The sequence below is a fragment of the Hippocampus bargibanti genome, linkage group LG06 (genome assembly GCF_051943395.1).
Source record: "Hippocampus bargibanti isolate YZ-2025 linkage group LG06, ASM5194339v1, whole genome shotgun sequence".
Lineage (NCBI taxonomy): Eukaryota > Metazoa > Chordata > Actinopteri > Syngnathiformes > Syngnathidae > Hippocampus > Hippocampus bargibanti.
The window spans coordinates 14,362,501-14,390,100 of record NC_142739.1 but is presented as its reverse complement, the minus strand read 5'-3'; the positions used below and the strand labels follow the sequence as shown (position 1 = coordinate 14,390,100).

Sequence of the window (27,600 nt, the reverse complement as noted above, 5' to 3'; positions counted from 1 at the left end):
ACTCAGTGCAAAGCTTCAAAATCTCCATTGATTGCACAATTTCTAAATCAAAATTTCCAAGTGAATCAAGTCCTTCAACGACTTTTTCTCTGATATCTCTTGGCCTCTCACCCATCTACTTCTTTGGCTTGCAGTTCCTCATGATTAAGCAAATAACAGTACAGTATAGTGTTGCTTGACAGACTAGCTGACAAACATGGCTTGGCAAGCAATTACACTGATGGAAATACCAATATAAAACAATAATAATAATAATAATAATAATAATAATAATAATAATAATAATAATAATAATAATAAACTTACAGCACGCACAAAAATAAAATACAGAATGCTTACAATGAAGTGAGGGAAAAGTTCACAGAAAAATGTGAAGTCTTTCTATTGTCAGTATGAAAGCCAAAGTTCCTCTCTAAGTCACACCAACAATGGCCTGATAGATTGTCATATTTTGAGGGGTTTCAGCCAATGTCCTGTAAGGCAGCACAAGCACATCTGTGAAACCTGGTGTGAGAATGCAAGAGCGTACAATGTAATAATGGAACAAAGATGGGATTGTTGGCTGGTGGCCAAAAGGTTGAAGGTGACTGTGGTCCTGAGTACCAATGTTCATAATTACTTGTTAAAGAAAGCAAAGACTAATTTAGAAAATATGGAGACGTGTCACCGCTTTCCCAACACGACCCACTGGTCTGACCAGGTTCATGTTGAAATAAAAACAGAGTGCAAACAGAGGCAACAACTGCAAACATCATTGGTGACATATGCACCAGTGATTCTTCCCTTCTCCGACTACCCAGGGGTGGGCAAACTTTTTGACTCACGGGCCGCATTGGGTTCTAAAATTTGACAGAGGGGCCAGGAGCATTTGGAGGGAGTGTTTGGGCCGGAAATACTAAACCTAAAGCATTAAAGGACAACCGACGCCGCCGGACAAGTTATGTCCATAATTTATAATATCACTTCAAATGACTTCGACTGAGCATATTTTACAAAGATTCCACAGCATATAGCTATAGTTTAAGTTTTAAGACTTGCGCTGAATATTCATGAAGTCTTGTTTTCGAGTTGATGACGATCCCCATGTGTCGTCACGTTTGGACCGCCCCTGACCGAGAAAGCGACACACAATGCATTTTGGGTACTTTGTTTGGTCTGAAAACTTTGTGTTGATCCGTGTTGATGGCGAAATTAGAAGGAAAACACATAAATAACGCCATGGTGAATCGTTGTGTGTTGCACCAAGACAACTATTTGATATTTGCTGACACAAATTCCCAGCTGACAAATCAGCCCATTTCCAACGGAGCTTGGGCGCAATCTTCTGCATTTTCTGGGTGCTACATTGCTGTCATTGACGGCTCGAATTGATATGGGAGGACTCCTTGAATCGATTGCAAACATTTATGCTTTCCTATTCAGAAATATTTGAATCATATTCATAACTGGATGAGTAAAGAGAAAGCATCTTCTCCGAATCTGAAGCCATTGTTTTGATTCTCGAGCAAGGCAAGACGTCGTGGCGTGACGTCACGAACAAGGGGGTGGGACCTTCTGAAACTGGCCATTTCCGGATTCATTTTGAAGTCATTTTTATTGGTGTTTTTCATTTAACTTGAAATATCAGCCTGCCTGATTTGGGTATTTTAGATGCTATAAAACGTTTTTCTGATGTCAGTGGGAAACAAAAAAAATGGTACCGGTTGTCCTTTAAATGTAGTGTGTACAAACCTCATAGCACAGTAAGAACAATACAACCCAATTTATTAACTGTCTTTCAAATGTGAAAAATATCCCTGATTAGTTAATAAATTCGTCTCAAGGAATATGGCGTTTACATACTATTTCGCAGATACTTGGAGGAGGAAATGGAAATAGATTAAAATCACATATGCACTGTGATTTATCAAGATTGCGTCTGTTTTTAATAAGTTTTCATTGAAGGGGCAAAGTTAAAGAAATCAATATTTATTGAAAAATGGAATCACTTTCAACATTCAAAACATATTACACAACGCAATATTCAAGCTCAATAATACCTACTTGTGTTAAATTCCGCCAAATCATAGATGGTTTGTCCTGACCGCGCGCTCAACAAACTCTCCACTGACGCTCTCGCCTTCATGCGCAAACAGTACATGTGTACCGTCGCCGAGCACACAGGCATAGGCTACCTGCAGTTGAAATTTGCATACTCGGCACGGCAGCCAATCAGAAGCCTGCTTCTCTCTTCCGAACTTTCGCAAGCGTTATAAAGTTGTGCAATTGCATGTCATTTTCCAAAATAGATGCACAGAACCTCAGCCCAGAAGAAAGATTCAAAAGAAGCTAACAACATATGTGACGCTACAAAACGTAAATTTACATTAAACCGTGACTGTAAAGTGTACGTGAGACTTATGAAAGGGGCTACGTGGCTCGTAGGAAGCAATGCAAACGTTGCATTGTGCACCGCAATGACAATCGACTACTGCGGCAAAATCTAGCCATGCACATTTACCATAAATTAAGCACGGTAGCATTTGTAGTAGGTACATTCTTGATTTTAAAAAAACTTTATTTTGTGACAATGTTTTTAATGCGATTTGTTGTTTCATTGTTGTTCAAGTTGTGAAAAATGGGGCAGGCAACTTTTCACTTACCTGCCCTGTTGTCTGCTAACTTTTTGTCATGAGTTTCAGACACTGTTTTTACTATACTTTGGGCAAATTCGGCGGGCCGGATTAAAAAGCCTAACGGGCCGTATGTGGCCCGCGGGCCGTAGTTTGCCCATGTCTGGACTAGAGGTTGTTTCGCCTACTTTCCTGTGTGTTGAAAAATATTTGGTACTTGTTTATTTCCTCAGTCCTTGTCAACAATTGGTCACAAACAGTCCTTGTCAAAAACTTCAGTGTCCCCTAAATCCAATGACATTTTGCAGTCCATCTGTATAAGTCTTCATCGTAGTTCAGGTTTCAACAGAGGGCTGTAAAATCTCATGTACATCTGTCTTAAAGGACAACCGACACCATCTTTTGGTTTTGTAACTGACATCAGAAAAACATTTTATAGCATTGAAAATACCCAAAACACGCAGGCTGGTATTTTTAGTCAAATGCAAAACACCAATAAAAATTTGTTAAAGATTCCCAAAACTACTTCAAAATAACCTAGGAGATGCAGAGTTTCAGAAGGTCCCACCCCCTTGTCCGTGATGTCACGCCAGGACGTCTTGTCTTGCTCTAGAATCAAAACAATGGCTTCATATTCGGAGAAGATGCTTTCTTGTTACTCATCCAGTTCTGAATATTATTCAAATAGTTCTGAAGAGGAAAGCATAAATGTTTGCAATCGATTAAAAAAGTCCACCCGTATCAATTCGAGCCGTCAGGACTCCATTGTAGCGTCCCAGAAAATGCACAAGATGGCTCCCAAGCTCTTGGAAATGGGCTGATTTGTCTGCTGGGAATGTGTGTCAACTAGTATCAAATAGTAATGTTGGTGCAACACAACGATTCACCGTCGCGTTATTTATGTGTTTTCCTTCTAATATCGCCATCAACACGAAGTTTTCAGACCAAACAAAGTACCCAAAATGTATTGTGTCGCTTTCTCGGTCAGGGGCGTTCCAGACGTGACGTCAGGCATCGTTATCAACTCGAAAACAAGACTTCCTGAATATTCAGCTTGAGTCTTAAAACGTCAAATATAGCTATATGCCGTGGAATCTTTGTAAAATATGCTCAGTAGAAGTCATTTGAAGTGATTTTACAAATTATGGACAGAACTTGTCCGGAGGTGTCGGTTGTCCTTTAAGTACATTTTCTAAATTACGTAAATGTGGTATTACCTAACATAACACTCCACTGTGAGATTAATAACGGTAAATTTAATAACGGCTAATCCAATCCAATCCAATACAGTCTTCATTGTGCGAACAATATTGAAATAGAGAGTAATGGATAAGCATACTTAAAGGACAACCGACGTCACTTTTTTGTTTCTTAACTGACATCAGAAAAACGTTTTATAGCATCTAAAATACCCAAAACACGCAGTATGATATTTTTATTCAAATGCAAAACACCAATAAAAATGACTTAAAGTGTCCAAAATCTGCAAAAAAATTGAGCTGCGAATTGGCCATTTTCAGAAAGTCCCGCCCCCAGTTCGTGACATCACGCCAAGACACTTGAATTGCTGAAAAATCAAAACAATGGCTTCAGATTCGGAGAATGTGCTTTCTTGTTACACATCCAGTTATGAATATGATTCAAATACTTCTGAAGAGGAAAGCATACAAGTTTGCAATCAATTATATATTTTTTTACGTGTCATTTTGAGGCAAACGTTCGGGGGGCAATGTCGCACCTAAAAATGGCGACCAGCTCCCGTGAGCAATGAATCAGCCCGTTTCCACAGGCTGATAAATTCCTTCCATGGAGCTTGGACACCCTCTTCTGGCGGCTTTTGGGTGCAACATCAAGGTTTTCAGACAAACAGTACAGCAAAATACATTGACGTGATGAAGGACTGCTATAATGTCTTTTTGTTGGTCAAGGGGGGGGGTCCTTTCATGACGTCACATACGGACTCGTCACCAACTCAAAAATAAGACTTCCTGAATATTCAGTAGTCTTAAAACGTAAAATATAGCTATATGCGGTGGAATCTTATTAAAATACGTTCAGTAGAAGTCATTTGAAGTCATTTTACAAATTATGGACACAACTTGTCCGGAGACGTCGGTTGTCGTTTAAAACAAAGTTTTCAGAGAGCTGCAGTTGGACAACTACTGTAAGTCTATTAGTTACACAAAGATAAGACAAGTTATTGAATGTGTCATTGATTAAAAATGTATATTTCATATACATATATTTATCAACTGCAATGGTACTTGAGAATGTGCAAACGAGATTGTGCAAGCTTGTAGCTTTAAAAGACCTCATAAATCTATGGCTGAGAGCGTTTTTGACTGTATACGTGGTTTACTTGCTGGCTCCGGTGATTTGTAAGTTTCCCAGGATAGGGTCACGTCAAATGTGGAGAACAGAGACTTGATTCATTGCCACGCATAGAACTTGTACAGAGAACGACGTTCTTAGCGGGATAAAGGACAGACAACATACACGCTGCGGCTAAAAGAGGAGAGAATTTTCAAAAGGGGCATTGAGGCAGTGGACTCGTATGAGATCTGAGACTCCTCTGTAATAGAATCCAAGCCATGAATTGGGCAGGGCATAAGAGGGAATGCCCTTTCCTATTTTTCTAAATAACTATGTTCGCAGAGACCACCAGAACATGCATCATTTCACTAAAGTAAATGAGATTGTGTTCATTATCATTTTCCACTTACGTTTAAAAAGGTTGTACTCATTTTACAAGGCAATAGAGTCCATTATTTCACCAAGCCAAGCAGAGTATTTTCTCATTCAGAATAATGAGTGCTTTTTCACAAAAAAGTAAAACAAGGTGATGGGGAACCGTGGGTCTGTGATGCACACGAAGGGCAATGATAAGCAGCTAACTGGGCAAACACAAACGTGTTAAGTGTGTGCTTGGCAAAATGTACACACATGAACACACTAACTCTAATCCACACATGAGAATGCACACACGTATGATGTGAGCATTTCTACACTGGGGCGTTCCATGGCATACATGGAGTTTAAAGCTCTGCATTTTGGACCCCTTTGATTACTTGGAATCAAAGACCGTATGGAGTTCATGTAGACACACACTCTCATTACTACCCTCATATATGCCTTTGACAGTTATGGACCCTGCTGTTCCTCATTCACATTTAATGAACTCTGAGCTATTAGTGTATATTAACTAATTTTCCCATGTCTGCGTTGCAAGATCTTTTGCCTAAAAGTGACCCTTATTTAGCACAATACAAAAACCTGAGAAGTCGTCAATTGTAAGGGAGAAAGATGTATCTTATCAAAAAATGTGTGAGCAACCGATGATACGTATTGAAAGAAGACAATGTGCAAAGACAGAGTGCGAACAATCTTCCAGTGACACTAACCCCATCAGGAATTTGTAAAAACCACCTTTTTCAAGAGAGATTAAATAAATGTGAGTGGCAGGCATTTACTACACACGAGGGTCAGAGCTAATGCATTAATGCATTGGTTCACGGCCGCCACAAAAATGGACAAAATCCGACTTCAACGGACAGTTAGGACGGCGGAAAAAAATATTGGCACCGCCCTACCCACTCTCAAGGACTTGCACACTGCAAGACTCCAAACTAGGGTGCGGAAAATCCTACTGGACCCTCCGCACCCTGCCCACCACCTTTTCCAGCTACTCCCCTCAGGCAGGCGCTACCGATCCATGCGCACCAAATCCAGCAGACATTTAAACAGCTTCTTCCCCCAAGCCATTAACTCTTTGAACAGTAGCCCAAATGGAATTGTATAGTGCTGATGATACTAGTGCAGCGTGTTCGAACGGAAACAAATTCCTTGTGTGTTCTACATACTTGGCAATAAAGATGATTCTGATTCTGATTAGCAGTCAAAATGTCAAAAAAAGAGATAAAAGATGTACCAGTACCAATTGTAAATTGAAATGAAACCCCAATAACAATGACAATCAGGGTTCAAAATAAAAACACTGACCTCTACTATAAAGACACATGGTCAATAATTTCTTGCAAGTTTAAAAAATCTGAATAATTTAATGTGATGCTGTGGTTTTGCATGTGCAATGCATTCTGGGATGATGATTTGATATGGCTCTTCTCAGCAATTGCTAATTAGTACGAGCATTAGTGAAAAGGAGGCCAAATGCTGAGGAGCGAGGAGAAGAAGGAATATTTGTCTGCCAGTCCATATGCAGCTCAGTTTGTGTCCGGACAGCGAAGTGACATCAAAACAAAGGCAACTTTGGCGCTGCAAATGGCAGAATGATGAATTTTAGAATCATGTGTTGGAGGAACCCACTTCAAAAAAATAAATAACTCCCCAGCACAATGGAACACTTAAATTGATATTGGTGTGTCAGTTGATTTAGAACTGCTGAGAAAATGTTGAACTTGAAGTTCCTTTGACCAAGACCAAAGCACCTGCTAAATGACGCAGACCCATAGATGTAATTCCTACCTCTTGAGTTTGTTGCCAGGTCAGCCACTCTCTGAAAGGCATCCAAGAAGGCAGCCAAAGCGACCACTGTGGCTCTAGAAGAAAACAACTTCATTTAGCATGACATAAAACACTCACTGATCAATTTCTAAAGAAAGCAATCGCAGACTGGCCTGGTGCTGGTGCTTGGTTAACCAACATACCAACATACACTGCTGGTGTGTGCATAAACAAATTAATCAGGTGACTGATATAGTTCGTGCTTTTCTTTTTCACACTTTTCTGTTAAGTCCTAGTTTACTTGTACTGATAAAAATTCAATATTTGGTCATATCATGTCTGTCTTTTAGGGCTGAAGGTTCAACAAGCACGAGTGGCTTGTTGCTCCGTGGCAAATGGTGCAAGGTGAGTGTTGTAAGAGACGAGTTTACAGTTATGTACAGCTCATAAATGTGAGAAAATTCTGTACTTTGATTTAGGGCTGGGCAATTGAAGTTTAATTGCCATTTAAATGTTTACCTTCTCTTGATCTTAAAAACATTGCAACGGAAGAAAACCAGTGAAGTTACCAAACAGGACAGTGTGTATGTACTGTAAATTCCCAATATCAAAGTACCCTGATCTGCTCTGCATTTTGGCAACGGAGACTGCACGTTTGTCTATTTTTAGTGGAATGTGGTATTCCAAAAACTGTTCAGGACTACTGTTGTGAAACACAATATCTATATGGCCAGTGGAAATTCGGGGTTCTATTTACGGGATCTCCGGTTTCCTCCCACATCCCAAAAAATGCATGGCAGGCTGATTGAACACTAAATTGTTGATGATTGTTTGTCTCTGTGTGCCCTGTGATTGGCTGCTAACCGGTTCAGGGCCCTGCCCACTGCACTAAGACCGCTGGCATAGGCTAAAACAAGATCCGACCCTTGTGATCGTAAAGCGGATCGGAAAATGAATGAAAAAAAAATTACACGGCCAATTGGAATCGCAACTAAAAAGTAATCACAAGCGTAAAATTCAGAACAGATTCAATACGGATGTATTGTGTGTACTGTATTGTGATCTGATTACTTGTATCATCCATGTCTAGATTGTTTTTAATTAGATTAGATCAGATCAGATCATATTAGATTAGATTAGATTAGATTACTCTATTAGTCTCAGAAAGGAGAAATTCACAATTCAAAACAGCAAAGTTATGAAAAGAAAGGGAAAAGAAAAAGACATGGAACGAGAAAATATAAGAGCTGCTGTAAAGTCAGCCACTATCTTGAAGTCAAATAGTTGTATTGACGTTTAAGATACACTCGACCTTTCAGTGTCAAATGGATAGGAAATCAACAATCATTGATATCTCAATTGCAGAGACATTAGGAGCATTCAACACTGATCCATTTCACACTCAAACTAAAGTCAGAAGTGCTTCAACTGATTAAACATTAGGAGCTATAAATTCATAAATTTGGGATTTCTGATATCTAGGAAATGATGGGGGAATCACTTTGCTATTTCACCTAGCACCAAGGTTCCATCTTGCCACTTAATTTGTCAAACATTTGTATTAGATTAGATTAGATTCAATTACTCTATTAGTCTCAGAAAGGAGAAATTCACAATTCAAAACAGCAAAGTTACGAAAAGAAAGGGAAAAGAAAAAGACATGGAACGAGAAAATATAAGAGCTGCTGTAAAGTCAGCCACTATCTTGAAGTCAAATAGTTGTATTGACGTTTATGATACACTCGACCTTTCAGTGTCAAATGGATAGGAAATCAACAATCATTGATATCTCAATTGCAGAGACATTAGGAGCATTCAACACTGATACATTTCACACTCAAACTAAAGTCACAAGTGCTTCAACTGAGTAAACATTAGGAGCTATAAATTCATAAATTTGGGATTTTTGATATCTAGGAAATGATGGGGGAAATCACTTTGCTATTTCACCTAGCACCAAGGTTCCATCTTGCCACTTAATTTGTCAAACATTTGTATACTTCTTGGGTCAAAGAGAAAAGCTACAGAGCATACTAGCGACTTCCTTTAATGTTACAGTTTTTAATAATAATAATAATAATAATAATAATAATAATAATAATAATAATACATTTAATTTCTAAGCACCTTTCAAAACTCTCTAGGACTTACAGTCACAGGATTTTTTTGTGCGGGTGAGCAGCGGCAACCATTCGCGTCAGCGTTCACTCTACCCGGAAGCTGCATTAGATTACTTCTTAAACATTCACCACATGTGTGACAAAACAAAATTTACACTGTACCAAACTAAATTCCAAAATTTAGTTTAAGTGACAAAAATATCTTATGGTACCTATTTTCTAGCAATGAAAAAATACCACTTTTCTTGACGCACACACAGCTTGTGAAAATGTAGTATTGGTTCATAAGCAGTTTGAGGGCAGAGTTTACCAAAAAATTCAAGGGTGTGGCTTGACTATATTAAGAAAAAAAACACAGAAACAACATAGCGAGGTCACACTCGGATTCCTTTCTATTTCAAGCATCGCACTGACACTGGAGGAGCAACAACCCCATGGGCTCGTGGATCGGATGCTCATTGAATAAATGTAAAAGAAATATAATCAGGATTTCATTCACTCAAAGAATTATTATCTTTGAAACACGCTAACACAGTGCCAAATTGTAAAAAAGTACCTGCTAGTAAGTGAGAGATTAAATGTCATCATTGTCTGTTCAGTCTGGCCAAGCCAACATCTACTCCCGCACACCATGGCACAGTAAAGCAGGTGGAGTGCCTCTGACAATTATACATTGAGTGCTGCTGTCACTATCTATTCTTCGTGCAGCAGATTCAGAGATCCTGGAAATTTAACAACTCCCAGACACTAAAGTCCAACATTTTGATATTGGTATATATGTCAACCGTACTTTAGCTACTGCACGAGTGTTGGGTACTACACTTTGACTATAATGCCTGTCTGTATCCTGTCTGAATAATCAAGTTCAAACAGATTTTATTGATCTCTTGAGGGGGTCTTTCCTTTACCAAATGAAGTCTCAACCAGAATAAATTATTGGTCCCAAGACACAGCTGCATCAGCCAACAAATAGACCAAGAGTCCATGATTAGAAATCAGCTGGCCTTAATTCTACACCAGACACAAAACCAAAATGGGCAGGAGGAGAAAAATGGTCCCCAGTTGGACCCCAAAAAATGGCTGAACATTGTAATTGGTTGATTTCCTAGGTGTGTTCAGAGAGGGGAGCAGAGGGGCTAAATTACAGAGCAGTACTATAAGGACATCATTACACACATCGACACATGCCACAAGCATGGCTGTCTAGCCACTTATCTGAGCCAAAGCGGGATGGTGCGTGTGTTTGTGTTTTGCCATGTGTGTGACCCTCTATGTAGCCCAGTCCCACACAACAGATTACAGAGCTCCATGGGTGGAAGCGATGTGGGGGTATCTATGCTGTGGTCAAAACCACTACTTTTGCCAAATTGGAAGTGGCTATAGAAAACATGAAAGTAGACCCAAAAGGTCGTATGGTGGTTTACCATTCAAGCAAGTAAGTCGCACACTCCGAGCAATCAATCTCAACACTGGTAAGCTATCAAATCGAAAGAATGGGCTGAAATGACTACTGCAGCCTACAGAAACGTGTAAGTCCAGTAATTGGGGCAAGGTTTGAAATACCACAACAGTCTGACTAAAAATAGTGCTATACTCATGACTTTGATTGTCCATATCTAATGGATATTATCACATATTGCACATGTTTTGTCTTGAAACGAGAGTTTTTACATTTTTACTTATTTTGAAAGAGTGGTCAAAAGCCCTAGATATTCATTCATTGATTCATAAGAATCAGAATCAGAATCATCTTTATTGCCAAGTGTTGTAGAACACACAAGGAATTTGTTTCCGGTAGAACACGCTGCACTAGTATCATCATCAAAAAATTGCAATGAGGCACTATACAGTTCTATTTGGGTTTAAAAAGTTAATGGCTTGGGGGAAGAAGCTGTTTAAATGTCTGATGGATTTGGTGCGCATTGATTGATTGATTCATTCAGTCCTTCTTTTTCCGAACTGCTTTATCCTCACTATGTTCGCGGTGGGTTATGGAGTCTGTCCCGGGTGTCTCCAGGCAGTAGGGAGAGGACACCCTGAACCGGTTGCCAGCAACACAGAAAAGGGCACACAAAAACGAAAAACCATTCACGCTCACACTCACACCTAGGGACAATTTGGAGTGTTCCATCAGCCAGCCAAGCATGTTTTTGGTATGTGGCGAGAAATCGGAGGACCTGTACTAACAAATCGACAACTGGCTTGCCTCAGAGACGAAAAATCATCAACATGTTCTTGGAACGTGGGAGGAAACCAGTCTCATTATTTATTAAATTGAAGAGGTTTAATATTTATTATTATTATTATTATTATTATTATTATTATTATTATTATTATTATTAATAACAATATTGCCTACCCTGATATTTTCCTGTAAAGATCATTAAGGGTTTAACCACTGTTCAAATCCGGTCAAAATTTGGTGTAACCAGATAACATTTTTGTGAATTCTTTTTAAAATGCAAACTACATGTAATTATAATTTAAAAAAAACATCAAATACATGCTGACTACAACGCCCTGAATATGCAATTGCCAGTCAGGTACATAAGACATCAAAATGAGCTAGAAATAACTGTTTATGCGGAAGGAGTGCATCTCTGATGCTCTTTGGTTGTTGACTGTTGCTGAAAAACATGCTTAACGTCAATTAGGTGATAGATACTACTACATTTGTTTAGAACCAATCTTCACCCTGTTTTTGTGGAATTAATTACAAGTCACAATAATTTCCATTTTAATAGTCAGGGGTCACAATCTAGTTGTAACACTAACCCAGGGCACAGACTCACAGCTACCTTTCCTTCAACTAGGCAGTCATTAGCAAATGCTCCCCCGAGCTTAAGTATGAGAGGGTCAAATATTTAACCCTGAAATGATGGTAACAGTCGAATAACATTTCACCATGAATCAGTTAAAACGCTGAGACAACAGAGTAATGGCTTCAAAGCACTATTGTTCAGCCTTTGAGCCATTACACAGCTGTCACTATGAGTTTGTCCCGGAACACGTGGGCACCTATATCGCAAGAGATCTGCCGTGCACGGTTAATCAAAGACTATTCCAGACCGCAGGACAGCCACGGTTAAGGTACCTGGAGAACAATTTGCTTTTATCTGAACTGCCGTGAATTGTTTGTCAATTGACATGTGGCCACTTAAAGTCGGCCGAGGGAAGCAGTGAGAATCTGTCAGTCATTGTGAGAAGAACATGGGCAGAGTAAGGCAAATTTACCACCTGAAGAAGACAGAGAAGAACAGAAAGGATGTGCAGAAAGGATGTTGCAAGCGTTTTGGTCAAAGGACATGTAACTTTATTTGGAAGTGATTCATGACAATTTACAATTTGTTTACTACAAAATGTGACATTTGTGAATCATTAATTTACTGGAGGTAGGAAAATAGCTCCACAAATTGACCAGTCATCATAATCATGCAAATGTATTGATCAAGTAAAAGCTCACCTGAACTGTGACTGCAGTTTGCCTGCCTTGGAGATGAAGTCCTCCCAAATCGGGTAGCCGCTCTGCCAACGAGAAAAAAAAAGTGTTGAAATAAAGACAGACTTCATCATTGGCAGTAAAATTACATTTGATATGGTAAAGGTGAGGAGAGGGCCACGACAAGCTAAATGCTTGCCAAACACATTAAATCCCTGAAGTCAGTCTTCAAATTAAGATTTTACCATGAAAGATATGAGAACAATTATGAACACATATTTACCATAATGCCCTTCAGGCTGGAAAATGGGACACAGGTTTCTTTGGGAAAAGTCCTCTCACAGCAAAACAATTAATATATGTCATAATAAGCCCATCACCTAATGGGACTCTAAATATACCCAATTGAGGTCTCTAGCTGAAAATAGTTGAATCTAAACTATGGCAGCAAAAGAATGGTGTTGAGAGGAACCTGCAGGCTCTGAAATGGAAGCCAGCAGTGGAAGTGCACATGATAAAGACAGTGAGGGCTTGACCAAATGTTTGCCAGTGATGTGCTACTACTGTCAAGTGCCTGAGGAATGTTATGTTATGCTGTCAAACATTACACCCAACAGTCACTGGAGCTCTTTCTATCCTTCTACTTCTCCATCCTTCCTACTTCTTTCTCGCTAAATTACATCACTTACTGTATGTCAATTCTAAGGAATACTTAAAAAAAACATGGTTTCGTTGACGTTTGCCACTCTCTTTTGTCTCTGTTTAATTTCAAACCTTAACTTCCCTCGTCATTTCTAATACATTCAAATACATACTGTTATAATTGTTGCTGACAGATTGATCAGCAACTCTTCATTAGTAGAAAGTGGTTCTGAACCAGGTGGATTTTATTGCTCAACTCATATCCCATATATGCAATATTAATCTAAATGCCGTGTTGAGACTCAGGCATTTGTCCATTTGTCCATAATCGGGTGGGGAAATACATATCATCTTTGATGAGAAGGTTTCTTCAGCCGTCATCTGTGCAAATTTGAAGGCTGACGGCTGAAGAAACCTTCTCATCGATGGACCACTCCTGTACGACTGAGAGCTTACACAGACATATCATCTTTGATGTTATTGTTCAAGTTAGTTTCACAATGTGCAATTATAATTCAACACGAATTACTTTTGTTTCAAATATAGTGTCTTGTCTTAATGAGTAATTTCATAGCAAGACCCAAGTCGACATCGCCAGCCTGGAACTAATTGGTGGTACTGACTGCAGCTCAGATGTAATATATTGTAAAATGTGATATCTGTCATTGTGGAGTAATATGAGACATTTAAGTACTGTACTATAAAAATTCACAAAGGCTCCTCTTTCATCTATAACTGCTTCATACAACAGGCCTGAGTGGCTTTTCTTCGGGTCCTCCGGTTTCCTCCCACGTTCCAAAACGTGCATGACAGGCTGAGTGATCACTCAAAATTATCCCTTGGTGTGAGTGTGAGTGTCAGTGTGGATGGTGTTGTCTCTGTGTGCCATGCGATTGGCTGGCAACCAATTCAGGGTGTCTCCCGCCTCATGCCCGAAGACAGCTGAGATAGGCTCCAGCAGTCCGGAAGATGAATAAATTAATGAAATATTCATAAAAACAAACGAAAAGAGACAAAAAGCCTGGACATTTGACGTACCTATGATCAGGACGGGTTACAATACATTGACATAACGTGTTCAACAATTTACAAATTAAGGAGTGTTTCCATACTTCTCTTTAATGTCGGTGGCTGATATTGGAGACAGTGACGGCTATTACTGTATATTAGACGTCGAACTTAAAACGCTTTCAAATTTCTGTTCGAACGAACGTCTGGTCATTTGTATACACCCCACACTCCTCTTCATTTGTCAATGCCTTGAGACTCCGTGGACATTGTTCCACTCCGACGGTCACATTCTTTCCATTCTTTCGGGGCAAGTACATCAGCTGAGACGGCACCTGATGGTCTCTAGAAGTCGTCTCGGCCACAAAAAAAAATATGAACGAATAAAAGAATCAATTAATTCACGAATTTAAAAAAAGAGGAGGGTTAATATACTTCCACCTGCCTGCCGCAAATTCGCAAATTAAGATGATGACACGACTACAGTAAATGTAATAATTTAACGAATAAAACACACGCTTATCGATATTTACATATATAAGGAGAGAGATTGTGTTTTGAAGAGTTAAGGATTCATAAGCGAGAATTGAACAACTTATACTGCCAAGAGCGGCAAGCAACAACTCGAGTACATCACCGACACGGCACATACTTTGGATAACTTGATCTTTTGGAAAATACACAATAACGTTTATATTACCTTCATGTCTCCGATAAGAGTTTGGAAGAGTCCTCCAAGCGCACTGCAGTCCTTCTCGATAACAGCCTCCATTTTTCAGAGGACCACCTCCGAAGCCCAAGAGGTGAGGGTGGAAAAGTCAACCCGAAAACAAACAAAATAAATATAGCTATAGAGAGAAATGAGCTCAGCTATTGCTGAGAAATGACCAACAAAGGCTGTTTACACAACTAAGTTGTGAGATATTGAGTTCACAATTGATCCGGTGCACAATTCACTTCAAACAAGCTGTTGGAACGAGAGTAAAATTTAATTTCCCGTGTCGACTCCACAACGCTTGCTTTAAAGACATGTTTAAACAGGGAAAAAAAAATCAACTGAAGTCCAAACTACAGACACGACACGGTGCTCTGACGAAATTGAGAAGTAAACATCTAGAAATTGCCAAGAGTCGTCTGGTCGTCTTCAAAATATGGACTGAAGACTCGTTGAACACTCGAGCGAAAACAAATCAAATAGTATCCGATAACTCAAGAAAAAAAACTGCTTCCGGTTACCTTCTAAAATAAAGGTATTGAATTTTCAAAGCGTTGTGAAATATGTACAGTACTGTAGTAACTTCTTCGAACCACTGTTGAAAATGACTGTTTGATCCATTCATCTCCTCGTTCATCTATAACTGCTTCACACAACAATGAGGGTGCAGACAAGTGGTTAAGATTGAATAACTGTCTGCGTCTCTTGTGTTGTTTTATAAATGTGTTATTTGTTATTTTTATTTTTGCTGTTTTGACTTAAAGATGGCGCCACAACTGTGGTTGCCTTACCAACAGCTCCCTATATTTTGATCTTATGATATACCGTATATATAGTGAAAGAAAGAAAGAAAGAAAGAAAGAAAGAAAGAAAGAAAGAAAGAAAGAAAGAAAGAAAGAAAGAAAGAAAGACCTACATACAATCTTCTGTGATCGTTGAAAACGCATTTTGACCATGCATATTTTAAGCTCAAACAAACATGTTAAGTCAGTATCCGGACTTGGTCGGGATACTCACCATTTTGAGCACAATACACACTTTAAGCAACTATTGACACAAGACAGACAGTTCATTTGTAAGGTGCAACAAAAGAAAATGTAAAAAACGAAATACATGTTCATAATAATTGAATGTATAAGTAAACAATGAAAGATTTTGGGTGTTTTATTTATTTCTAATTTACACTTTTGTAACGATTACATTATTTTAACACGCACCACAGAGTCGCAAGTACGAAAAGTGTGACAGGTTGTAAAGTATCTTATTTCGTATTTTGGTTACATTCGCATAATTATATTGGTTTACAAATGATATACATATCGAAAATGTTTATTTAAACAAGGGACGCTTGCTTCGGTTAATGTTTCGTGTCGGACCGATTTAGATCGTTGGACAGGAAGTTGTTGTGCGCATACGTTTGCATTACATCTGGCCATTTGAAGTAAACCACTGTTGAGTCGAGACGTATCGCACTACTTGTCTTGTGTTTTTTTCTGGATCCCACAACACCGTATCTCCCTTACCATAGTGGAGAGCGCAACAAAAGCTCCCGATTTATCTCTCATCTCATTTTCCGTACCGCTTATTCCTCATTAGGGTCGCGGGGGTTGCTGGAGCCTATCTCAGCTGTCTTCGGGCACGAGGCGGGGGTGTGGCGTCACACGTGTGTATGATTTTGAAGTGCGCCTTTCAACCATTTCATGTCTTTCAATTCCTTGCTCTTCCTTGAACATCAAACTCTTTATTGGCGAGCTAGCAATAAAGAGTTTGATGGTTCTCTTTATTTGTAAGTAGGTTCGTTGTCAGATCTCCCAGGCAGGTGATGCGCAGAGCTTGATTGCGGCGCGGAGTCGAGCAAGTCGTGCTGTGAGACTTTGTGCGATGCTGAGCAGGTCTCTGCGAGCTGTGTCTCTTTGAGGCTGTGAGTCCGTGATGAGTCTGAGATGATTCTGCCCCGTGGTTCGCCCAATCTCTCTGTCCCGCGACAGCTGCTTTTATACCATTTTCAAGTGTGTGATATGCATCAGGGTGAGACGCACATCAAGGAGCTCAAGGAATTGAAAGACATGAAATGGTTGAAAGGCGCACTTCAAAATCATACACACGTGTGACGCCACAGGGGACACCCTGAATTGGTTGCCAACCAATCGCAGGGCACACAAAGACATACAACAGTCACTCTCACACTCACACCTAGGGACAATTTGGAGTGGTCAATCTGCCTGCCATGCATGTTTTTGGAGTGTGGGAGTAAACCGGAGGACCCGGAGAAAACCCACGCGGGTCCGGGGAGAACATGCAAACTCCACACAGGGAGGTAGGACCGGGACGCGAACCGGCGACCTCTGCACTGTGAAGCCGGTGTGCTAACCACTCGACTACCGGGCCGCCCAAGCTCCCGATTTATGATTTCTGCAACTTACTGCAACATACTGGCTGTCAGTCAATGAGTGACATCTCGCGACTAAGCTTCGAAAGAAGAGGATCACGCAACAAAATACCTCCTGTTCAAATACATTTTACTGACATAACTAAGCTTCGAAAGAAGAGGATCACGCAACGAAATACCTCCTGTTCAAACACATTTTACTGACATAATTTAAATTATATTTCTCATGGATATATTATGCAAGGCTGTGTATTAATACAGTAACTAATACATTTAGTATGGAATGCTACACTATTTTAAAAACTACTTTCATGTTTAATGTAGAATCTACATACATAATGTAGAATCTACATTGACCGCCGTCCTACCATCTACATTGTAGATGGTAGGACGGCGGTCAATCTTACACCGCAGAGGTCAAGAGTTGGAATCTGGGCTCCAGCCTGCGTATTTTACAAAGATTCCACCGCATATAGCTATATTTTACCTTTTAAGACTTGCGCTGAATATTCAGGAAGTCTTGTTTTTGAGTTGGTGGCGAGTCCGTATGTGACGTCACTAAAGGACTGCCCCTGACCGTAAAAAAAGACGCATTTTCGTGGTCCTTCCATCACGTCAATGTATTTTGCTGTACTTGTTTGGTCTGGGGACCTCGTGTTGCACCCAAAAGCCGCCAGAAGGCCAGAAGAGGGCGTCCAAGCGCCATATAAGGAATTTATCAGCCTGTGGAAACGGAGGTGGCCACAGGAGGTCGCCATTTTGTGCCTCTTTTTTTGGGTGAGACATTTTCCCCGAATGTTGCCTCAAAATGGCACAAATAAATTATTTAATCGATTGCAAACATGTATGCTTTCCTCTTCAGAACTATTTGAATCATATTCATAACTGTATGTGTAACAAGAAAGCATATTCTCCGAATCTGAAGCCATTGTTTTGATTCACCAGCAATGCAAAATTGTCAAACCAGCAATTGTTGACCTCAAGAATAATAATAGTCATAGTCATAATAATAATTATAATAATAACAATGATGATAATAATAATCAGAGCATTGTCATCAAATGGTGCGTATAGTTTTGCTTTTTTTGATTGTTGTTGTGCTGATGACCATTTTGTGTTTGGGAGCCTTTGACTGAGCGAGCTGCTTGTTCTGTAGCCACAAAGGGACATAAGTCTTCTTGTGCCGGTCCCAAGCCCGCATAAATACAGAGGGTTGTGTCAGGAAGGGCATCCGACGTGAAAGCTTGGCCAAAACAAACATGCGTATCATACCTCTGAAGATGGAGGTTACTGATTCGCTGTGGCGACCCCTTGAAGGGAAAAGCCGAAAGGAAAAGAAGAAGAGCCTGCGTAGAGTTTGCATATCCTCCACTTGTTGGTTTTCTCCAAGTACTCCGGTTTCCTCCAACATACCACAAAACATGCATGGTAGATTATTGAACACTCTGAATTTTGCCAAGGTGTGATTGGTGAAGTGAATGCTTATTTGTCCGTGTGTGCCCTGCCATTGGCTGTCAACCAGTACAGAGTGCTGCCTTCTGCCCAAGACATCTGTGATAGGCTTCATCACGCTTGTGGACCTCATGAAGGATAAGCCGCTCAGATAATGGTTGAATCGATGTTTCTGTTCAACCGTTGTCGGCAGGATTTGAACCTGCGCGGGAAGATCCCAATGGATTTCTAGTCCATCGCCTTAACCACTCACTTTTCCCCCATGAGTCGTCACCTTACCGTGGTGGAGGGGTTTGTGTGTCCCAATGATCCTAGGAGCTAGGTTGTCTGGGGCTTCATGCCCCTGGTAGGGTCACCCATGGCAAACAGGTCCTGGGTGAGGGACCAGACAAAGTACGACTCAGAAGACCCCATATGATGAAAAAGATAAATGGATTCAGTTTTCCCTTGCCCGGACGCGGGTCACCGGGGCCTCTCTCTGGAGCCAGGCCTGGAGATGGGGCTCGTTGGCGAGCGCCTGGTGGCCGGGCCTACACCCATGGGGCCCGGTCGGGCTCAGCCCGAAGAGGAAACGTGGGTCCCCCTTCTCAAGGGCTCACCACCCATGGGAGGGGCCAGAGGGGTCGGGTGCAATGTGAGCTGGGCAGCGGCCAAAGGCGGGGACCCTGGCGGTCCGACCCTCGACTGCAGAAGCTAGCTCTGGGGACGTGGAATGTCACCTCTCTTACAGGGAAGGAGCCTGAGCTGGTGTACGAGGTTGAAAAGTTCCGACTAGACATAGTTGGGCTTGCCTCCACACACAGCCTGGGTTCCGGTACCAGCTCTCTCGAGAGGGGTTGGACTCTCTTCCACTCTGGAGTTGCCCACGGTGAGAGGCGTAGAGCAGGTGTCGGCATACTTATTGCCCCCCGACTCGCCGCCTGTACATTGGGATTCACCCCAGTAGACGAAAGGGTTGCTTCCCTCCGCCTTCAGGTGGGGGGACGGGTTCTGACTGTTGTCTGTGCATATGCACCAAACAGCAGTTCAGTGTACCCATCCTTTTTGGAGACCTTAGGGGGTGTGCTGGAGAGCGCTCCCCCTGGGGACTCCCTTGTTCTGCTGGGCGATTTCAATGCTCATGTGGGCAATGACAGTGGGACCTGGAAGGGCGTGATTGGGAGGAATGGCCCCCCCGATCAGAACAGGAGTGGTGTCTTGTTATTAGACTTCTGTGCTCAACACGGATTGTCTATAACAAACACTTTATTCAAACATAAGGGTATCCATATGTGCATGTGGCACCAGGACACCCTTGGTCGCAGTTCGATGATTGACTTTATAGTTGTATCATCGGATTTGCGGCCTCATGTTTTGGACACTCGAGTGAAGAGAGGGGCGGAGCTGTCAACTGATCACCACCTGGTGGTGAGTAGGCTCCGTTGGTGGGGGAAGATGCCAGTCCGACCTGGAAGACCCAAACGTGTTGTGAGGGTTTGTTGGGAACGTCTGGCAGAATCCCCTGTCAGAAGGAGTTTCAACTCCCACCTCCGGCAGAACTATACACATGTCCCGGGGGAGGTGGGGGACATTGAGTCCGAATGGACCATGTTCCGTACCTCCCTTGCTGAGGCGGCAAATCAGAGTTGCGGCCGTAAGGTGGTTGGTGCCTGTCGTGGAGGCAATCCCCGTACTCGCTGGTGGACACCAGTAGTAAGGGATGCCGTAAAGCTGAAGAAGGAGTCCTACCGGGCTTATATAACCTGTGGGACTCCTGAGACAGCTGACACGTATCGACTAGCCAAGCGGAATGCGGCCTCGGTGGTCGCCGAGGCAAAAACACGGGCATGGGAAGAGTTCGGTGAGGCCATGGAAGCCGACTTCCGGACCGCTTCGAGGAAATTCTGGTCCACCATCCGGCGTCTCAGGAGGGGAAAGCAGTGCACCACTAACACTGTGTACAGTGAGGGTGGAGCGCTGCTGACTTCGACTCGGGAACCGGTGGGCAGAGTACTTCGAAGACCTCCTCAACTCCACCAACACGCCTTCCTTGGAGGAAGCAGTGTCTGGGGACTCCGAGGTGGGCCCTCCGATCCTTGTGACTGAAGTCACCGAGGTGGTTAAAAAGCTCCTCGGTGGCAAGGCCCCGGGGGTGGATGAGATCCGACCGGAGTTCCTAAAGGCTCTGGATGTTGTGGGGCTGTCCTGGCTGACACGCCTCTGCAACATTGCGTGGTCATCGGGGAGAGTGCCTCTGGATTGGCAGACCGGGGTGGTGGTCCCCCTTTTTAAAAAGGGGGACCGGAGGGTGTGTTCCAACTACAGAGGGATCCCACTCCTCAGCCTCCCTGGAAAGGTCTATTCAGGGGTCCTAGAGGGGCGGGTCCGTCGGAAAGTCGAGCCTCAGATTGAGGAGGAACAGTGTGGTTTTCGTCCCAGCCGCGGAACAGTGGACCAGCTCTACACCCTTAGCAGGGTCCTCGAGGGCGCATGGGAATTCGCCCAACCACTCTACATGTGTTTTGTAGACTTGGAGAAAGCGTTTGACCGTGTCCCTCGTGGAGTTCTGTGGAGGGTACTTCGGGAGTATGGGGTACAGGAGCGGCTGATACGGGCCGTTCGGTCCCTATATGACCGATGTCAGAGTCTGGTTCGCATTGCCGGCAGTAAGTCGGAACGGTTTCCAGTGAGGGTTGGGCTCCGCCAAGGCTGCCCTTTGTCACCGATTCTGTTCATAAGCTTTATGGACAGAATTTCTAGGCGCAGCCGAAGCGTTGAAGGTTTCCGTTTTGGTAGCCTCAGTATAGCATCTCTGCTTTTTGCAGATGATGTTGTACTGTTGGGGCCTTCAAGTGGAGCTCTCCAACTCTCGCTGGAGCGTTTCGCAGCCGAATCTGAAGCGGCTGGGATGAGAATCAGCACCTCCAAATCTGAGACAATGGTTCTCAGTCGGAAAAGGGTGGAGTGCCCTCTCCGGGTCGGGGAGGAGATTTTGCCTCAAGTGGAGGAGTTTAAGTATCTGGGTGTCTTGTTCACGAGTGAGGGTGAAAGGGATCGAGAGGTCGACAGGCGGATCGGTGCGGCGTCTGCCGTGATGCGGACTTTGTACCGATCTGTCGTGGTGAAGAAGGAGCTGAGCCAAAAAGCAAAGCTCTCAATCTACCGGTCGATCTACGTCCCAACCCTCATCTATGGTCACGAGCTATGGGTTGTGTCCGAAAGAACGAGATCCCGGATGCAAGCGGCCGAAATGAGCTTTCTCCGTCGGGTGTCCGGGCTCTCCCTTAGAGATAAGGTGAGAAGCTCGGTCATCCGGGAGGGGCTCAAAGTCGAGCCGCTTCTCCTCCACATCGAGAGGAGTCAGATGAGGTGGCTCGGGCATCTGATTAGGATGCCCCCGGGACGTCTCCCTCGTGAGGTGTTCCGGGCATGCCCCACTGGCAGGAGACCCCGGGGACGACCCAGAACACGCTGGAGAGACTATGTCTCCCAGCTGGCATGGGAACGCCTCGGGATCCGCCAGGACGAGCTGGAAGAAGTGGCTGGGGAGAGGGAAGTCTGGGCTTCCCTACTGAAGCTGCTGCCCCCGCGACCCGACCCCGGATAAGCGGCAGAAGATGGATGGATGGATGGATGGATGGATGTTTCTGTTCATTGTGTACCGGTTTCCTCCCACATTCCAAAAACATACATGGCAGGCTGATATAACACTGTAAATGGTACCTACTGTAGGTGTGAGTGTGAGCATGAATGGTTGTTTGTCTCTGTGTGCCCTGCAATTGGTTGGCAACCAGTTCAGGGTGTCCCCCGCCTCGTGCCCGAAGACAGCTGCGATAGGCTCCTGCACCCCCCGCAACCCTAATGAAGATTAAGTGGTTCAGATAATGTATGTGTGAATAGTGCACAGTACAGTAATAAAAGTAAATAAATAAAAATATATGTTAAAATATTCTGCCACGAGAGGTTGAAAGGGAGCTGTGATGAAAAGTGTTGGCATTCAGCTTTCACAATGATTTCAATCAGAATCAGAAAGCCTTTAATCGTCCTACAATGGGGAAATTTGCAGTCCACAGCAGCAACTTGAAAGGGGGCTAGGGGGAGGGGCTGAAAAGATTAAAAACAAGATATTCTAAGCATAATAAAAGATGTCAGAAAACTGTGGCGTCGTCTGTAACGGTGCAAGAAGGTGTCATAAAAAACTGTACATAGTGCAAGTATAAAAGAAAAAGCATATTGATATATGTAGCTGTATTGCATCAACATAAGGTAGCCATGCTATTTACAGTACGGGAGTCCAGTTTATTTATTTTTTTTAATCACATGTGATTAATAAGAAGCCTGACAGCAGTCGGTCAGAACGAGCGGCAGTACCTCTCTTTGCAGTGTGGCTCGCCGCCAGTTGCTGTAAACTCCGGAGCTATCTATTAAACACACTTATTTGCATCAGACACAGAGGATTCTCTTTTACTGGTCCCAATATAATAATGCATTGATCAGTGCAATCTCAAATGAATTATAAAGTACTGTTTTAAAGGACAACCAACGCCTTCGGACAAGTTGTGTCCATAATTTGTAAAATCGCTTCAAATGACTTCTACTGAGCGTATTTTACAAAGATTCCACCGCATATAGCTATATTTTACGTTTTAAGACTTGCGCTAAATATTCCGGAAGTCTTGTTTTTGAGTTGGTGACGAATCCTCACGTCACTGAAGGAACGCCTCTGACCGAGAAAGGACACACTGTAGCAGTCCTTTTATCACATCAATGCATTATGCGGTACTTTGTTAGATCTGAAAACTTTGTGTTGATGGCGAAATTAGAAGGAAAACACATAAATAATGCGATGGTGAATCCTTGTGTGTTGTGACAAAAATGTTGAGCCAATTTCCACACAGAGCTTTGTCGCCATTTTCTGCCTGTTTTGGGTGCGACACCCCCCCCCCCCCCCCGCCCCTGTTTGCCTCAAAATGACACGGCTCATATTTATATGATCATTCATATGATCATTCATATTCATCCATAGATGAGTAACAAGAAAGCATCTTGTCCGAATCTGAAGGCATTGTTTTGATTCTCGAGCAAGGCAAGACGTCTTGAGTGACACCACGAACAAGGGGGCGGGACCTTCTGAAACTGGCCACTTCCGGTTTCATTTTTTTGCAGTTTCAGTACACTTTAAAGGACAACTGACGTCACTTTTTTGTTTTTTAACTGACATCAGAAAAACGTTTTATAGCATCTAAAATACCCAAAACACGCAGGATATTTTTAGTCAAATGCAAAACACCAATAAAAATGACTTAAAGTGTCTAAAAAGTACTTCAATTTGAAACCGGAAGTGACCAGTTTCAGAAGGTCCCGCCCCCATGTCCGTGGTGCCACGGCAAGACGTCTTGCCTTGCTCGAGAATCAAAACCATGGCTTCAGATTTGTAGAATATGCTTTCTTGTTACTCATCAATTTATGATTATGATTCAAATAGTTCTGAAGAAGAAAGCCTACATGTTTGCAATCGATTAAAGAATTTATTCCGTGTCATTTTGAGGCATCAGGGGTGGGAAATGTTGCACCCAAAAAAGGCAGAAAATGGTGACAAAGCCGTGTAAGGAATTAATCAGCCCGTTTCCACGGGCTGATTAATTCCTTACTTGGAGCTTTGTCGCCCTCTTCTGGCTCCATTTGGTCCTATACGAATTTTTCAGACCAAAGTACAGCAAAATGCATTGATGTGATAAAAGGACTGCTACAGTGTGTCCTTTCTCGGTCAGAGGCGTTCCTTCAGTGACGTGACGTGAGGATTCGTCACCAACTCAAAAACAAGACTTCCGGAATATTTAGCGCGAGTCTTAAAACGTAAAATATAGCTATATGCGGTGGAATCTTTGTAAAATACGCTCAGTAGAAGTCATTTGAAGCCATTTTACAAATTATGGACACTTGTCCGGAGACGTCGGTTGTTCTTTAAGTCATTTTTATTGGTGTTTTGCATTTGACTAAAAATATCATACTGCGTGTTTTGGGTATTTTAGATGCTATAAAACGTTTTTCTGATGTCAGTTGGGAAACGAAAAAGTGATGTTAGTTGTCCTTTATATTACCCCAAAACATACCTTTTTGCAGTCATTCATTTCTCTTCATGCTTTTGCACTTTGTATCCACATGTATTGTGCACATTTTGTTAGTATCTAATCTTTAAAAAAATGGCTGTGTCTGCATTGGGATCATTTAGTTTATGGTGTGTATTTATGTTAGATTTATTGTTTTTAGTTATCATACATTTGCTTATGATGCATTGATTATGCTTGCAATGAAGAATATGTATGCTTATAATAAAAATTCTCATGCGGTGGTGGTGGTGTACCCCAAAAATACAGGCAGGAGGGAGGAGCAGGGTGTATTTGACAAATTGTATTAAATAAAGTCAGCAGGAACAAAATCTCAAGAAACAAAGTTATCAGAACAGAAAGGTCCAAAGTATCAAATAAAACCATGAGTAAAACATAACATGAAACAAACCTGACAGGGTGAAAAAAACAATGACCCGACATTCAATGGTTGTGCCAGAAGTACAGTAAAGTCTCGTTATATCGATATTCAAGGGAGTCCGAAAAAATATCGATATAACCGGGACTATCGATATATCCGACCCTTTTTGCATGTAATTTTCTCCGTGCGTGCATAGAAATAGTATCGATATAACCGGGAATATCGATATATCCGATATCGATATAACGAGACTTTACTGTAATTTTAACTGCCATTGATTAAAACGACCAACATCTGAGCAGCTGCAGGCCGGGCCGACAGTGCCACCCGTTGGTTGCCAATCGGAACGTGACAGGAATGTGACAGCTCATACATGTAATCACACATTCACCCTTCTTCATCTTTCACATTCCCACTTAATCATTCAACTAATTATACATTCAATGTTGGTGCAAAGTTATTAATGTGTGCTGTGAAGCTGTTAGTACTCAGGAAGGCCTGAAGGAGATAAGTTCTCTTGGAACCCAACTCATTTAGATGCCAGAGTGACCCAGCTGAAACTTTGATTAGAATAAAAGAATTTCCTGCTTACAAGGCCAGTCACTGTAATAAAAGGGAAGGTGGTAGAAAGATTGTTTAGAATAGGTGAGAATGCTATACTCTGTCTTGTCTATTCTCCTTGCAAGTAAAAAAAAAATCAACAAAGGGACGTCTTTCCTCCTTTTTGTATCGTTTCAATTAATTATTGATTTCAACTCTAACAATTTATAAATTGCACATAACCAGATAACAACCCTTATAACAGGTTTGTATACTTTTGATTTCCATTACATGCATTACCTTTTCATGTTTTACATTTTTATTATTTAAAAAATTGTACTAAAATGAACGCAATGACAGAAGCATTTTTTTAAATTTGTAATAATTTACTATTGTCACACAAACTGATCTGCTCCACATATTTGAACATTTTTTATACAATGGGAGACCAAGCAATGTCACGGTTTGCAAGGTGGTGATGGCGGGTGCGGATCCCAAAAAGCAGGCAGGAGGGAGCAGGAGTTTGTTTGACAAATTGTATTGAAATAAAGGTCAGCAGGAACAAAATGTAAAACATCAAAATGATCTGAACGAAAAAAATACAAAGTAGCAAAAGAAGACCAAAAGTAAAAGTCCGCCAAGGTTAAACAAACACATACACAATGCATGCAGCAAACAAGCAGCAAACAATGAACCGAGAACGGATGGTCGTGCCGGGTGTCCTTTTAAGTGTCAGTGATTATAACGACCAGCACCTGCGAGGCTGCCAGCAGGGCTGACGTCGCTACCCGTTGGTCGCCAATCTGATCGGGACGACCAGCACCTGTGCAGGTGCAGGCGGGGCCGACAGCGCCCCCCGTTGGTCGCCAACCAGATCATGACAGTACCCCCCCTTCAAAGGGCTGCTTCCAGAAGTCCCAACAGTCTCCCAAAAGGTCCACTCACCAGGGAACGGTCGGTGGAGACGGCAACCGCTGCCTCTCCAGCATACGACGGGCGGCGGCCTGATGGGAACGGGACTCGGCCTGGGGTGGATGAAGACGCGGCACGGATCGTCGTGGGCGTGAGTGCGATCCCTCTCGCACGTACACGCGACGGCGCATGGCTCAACGTGGACGTCGAACTGCCAGGCGCAGAATGGCACCCCGTACGGCCGTATGGGACCAGGTCTCGGCCGGACGCCGATGTGGGCGTGAACTGCCCGGCACCGGGGAAACGAGACCAGTCCTGAGCCGCTCCGGGATCCAGCGGTGAGTGGGGTCTCGGACTGACGTTGACGCGGACGTTGCACGGCTTGTCGTGGATGAGACTCAATTCGTCATGCACGATGACAGCGTGGCTGGACGTGGGCGTGCACTGCCAGACACCCAGTGTCACCCTGGACAGCCACCTGGTAGGAGGTCTCGGCCGGATGTTTATATATCATTATTTATTCTTAATGTAAATTAACTATTAATATGTAGTAAAATAAACACACTGATACTAATAGGCTTGAGTGTTTAATCATATACATTAAGGAGAAGATAAACCATAATGTCATCTAATGAACTACTAATAAAAAAACTGCACGCGGGTTATGTTAAAATTATTGAATCCACCAACAATGAGGTTGGTGTTTAGAATGATAATGAAAAGCCGCACATTGATGTCATCTGACACAATGTTACATATCAACAAAACAAAAAGATGCCATTTCAACGTGGATTTAAAACTTAAAAATTCAATAATCATGTTCATTACAAAGCAAGATTCCA

At 42.4% G+C, this 27,600-nt stretch overlaps 2 protein-coding genes across 8 annotated transcripts in view; both read right to left on the bottom strand.

Annotated features, from left to right (window-relative positions):
• LOC148896584 (protein MTSS 1-like) overlaps positions 1 to 15,461 on the bottom strand; it is a 38,456-nt gene extending 22,995 nt beyond the window's left edge. For all 6 annotated transcript variants that reach the window (XM_088998775.1, XM_088998776.1, XM_088998779.1 and 3 more), the window contains exons 1-3: positions 14,983 to 15,461; positions 12,657 to 12,718; positions 7,095 to 7,168 (exon numbers count right to left, since the gene is read on the bottom strand). In XM_088998775.1, coding sequence (XP_088854901.1) covers positions 7,095 to 7,168; positions 12,657 to 12,718; positions 14,983 to 15,054 — 208 coding nt within the window. In that variant the 5' untranslated portion in view covers positions 15,055 to 15,461. The remainder of the gene's footprint in view (positions 1 to 7,094; positions 7,169 to 12,656; positions 12,719 to 14,982) is intronic.
• An 11,871-nt stretch (positions 15,462 to 27,332) lies between these two features.
• Positions 27,333 to 27,600, bottom strand: part of mal2 (mal, T cell differentiation protein 2) — a 17,228-nt gene continuing 16,960 nt past the window's right edge. For both annotated transcript variants that reach the window (XM_088999169.1, XM_088999166.1), the window contains exon 4: positions 27,333 to 27,600. This exon is cut by the window's right edge and continues 599 nt beyond it. The gene's annotated coding sequence lies outside the window, so the exon portion shown is untranslated.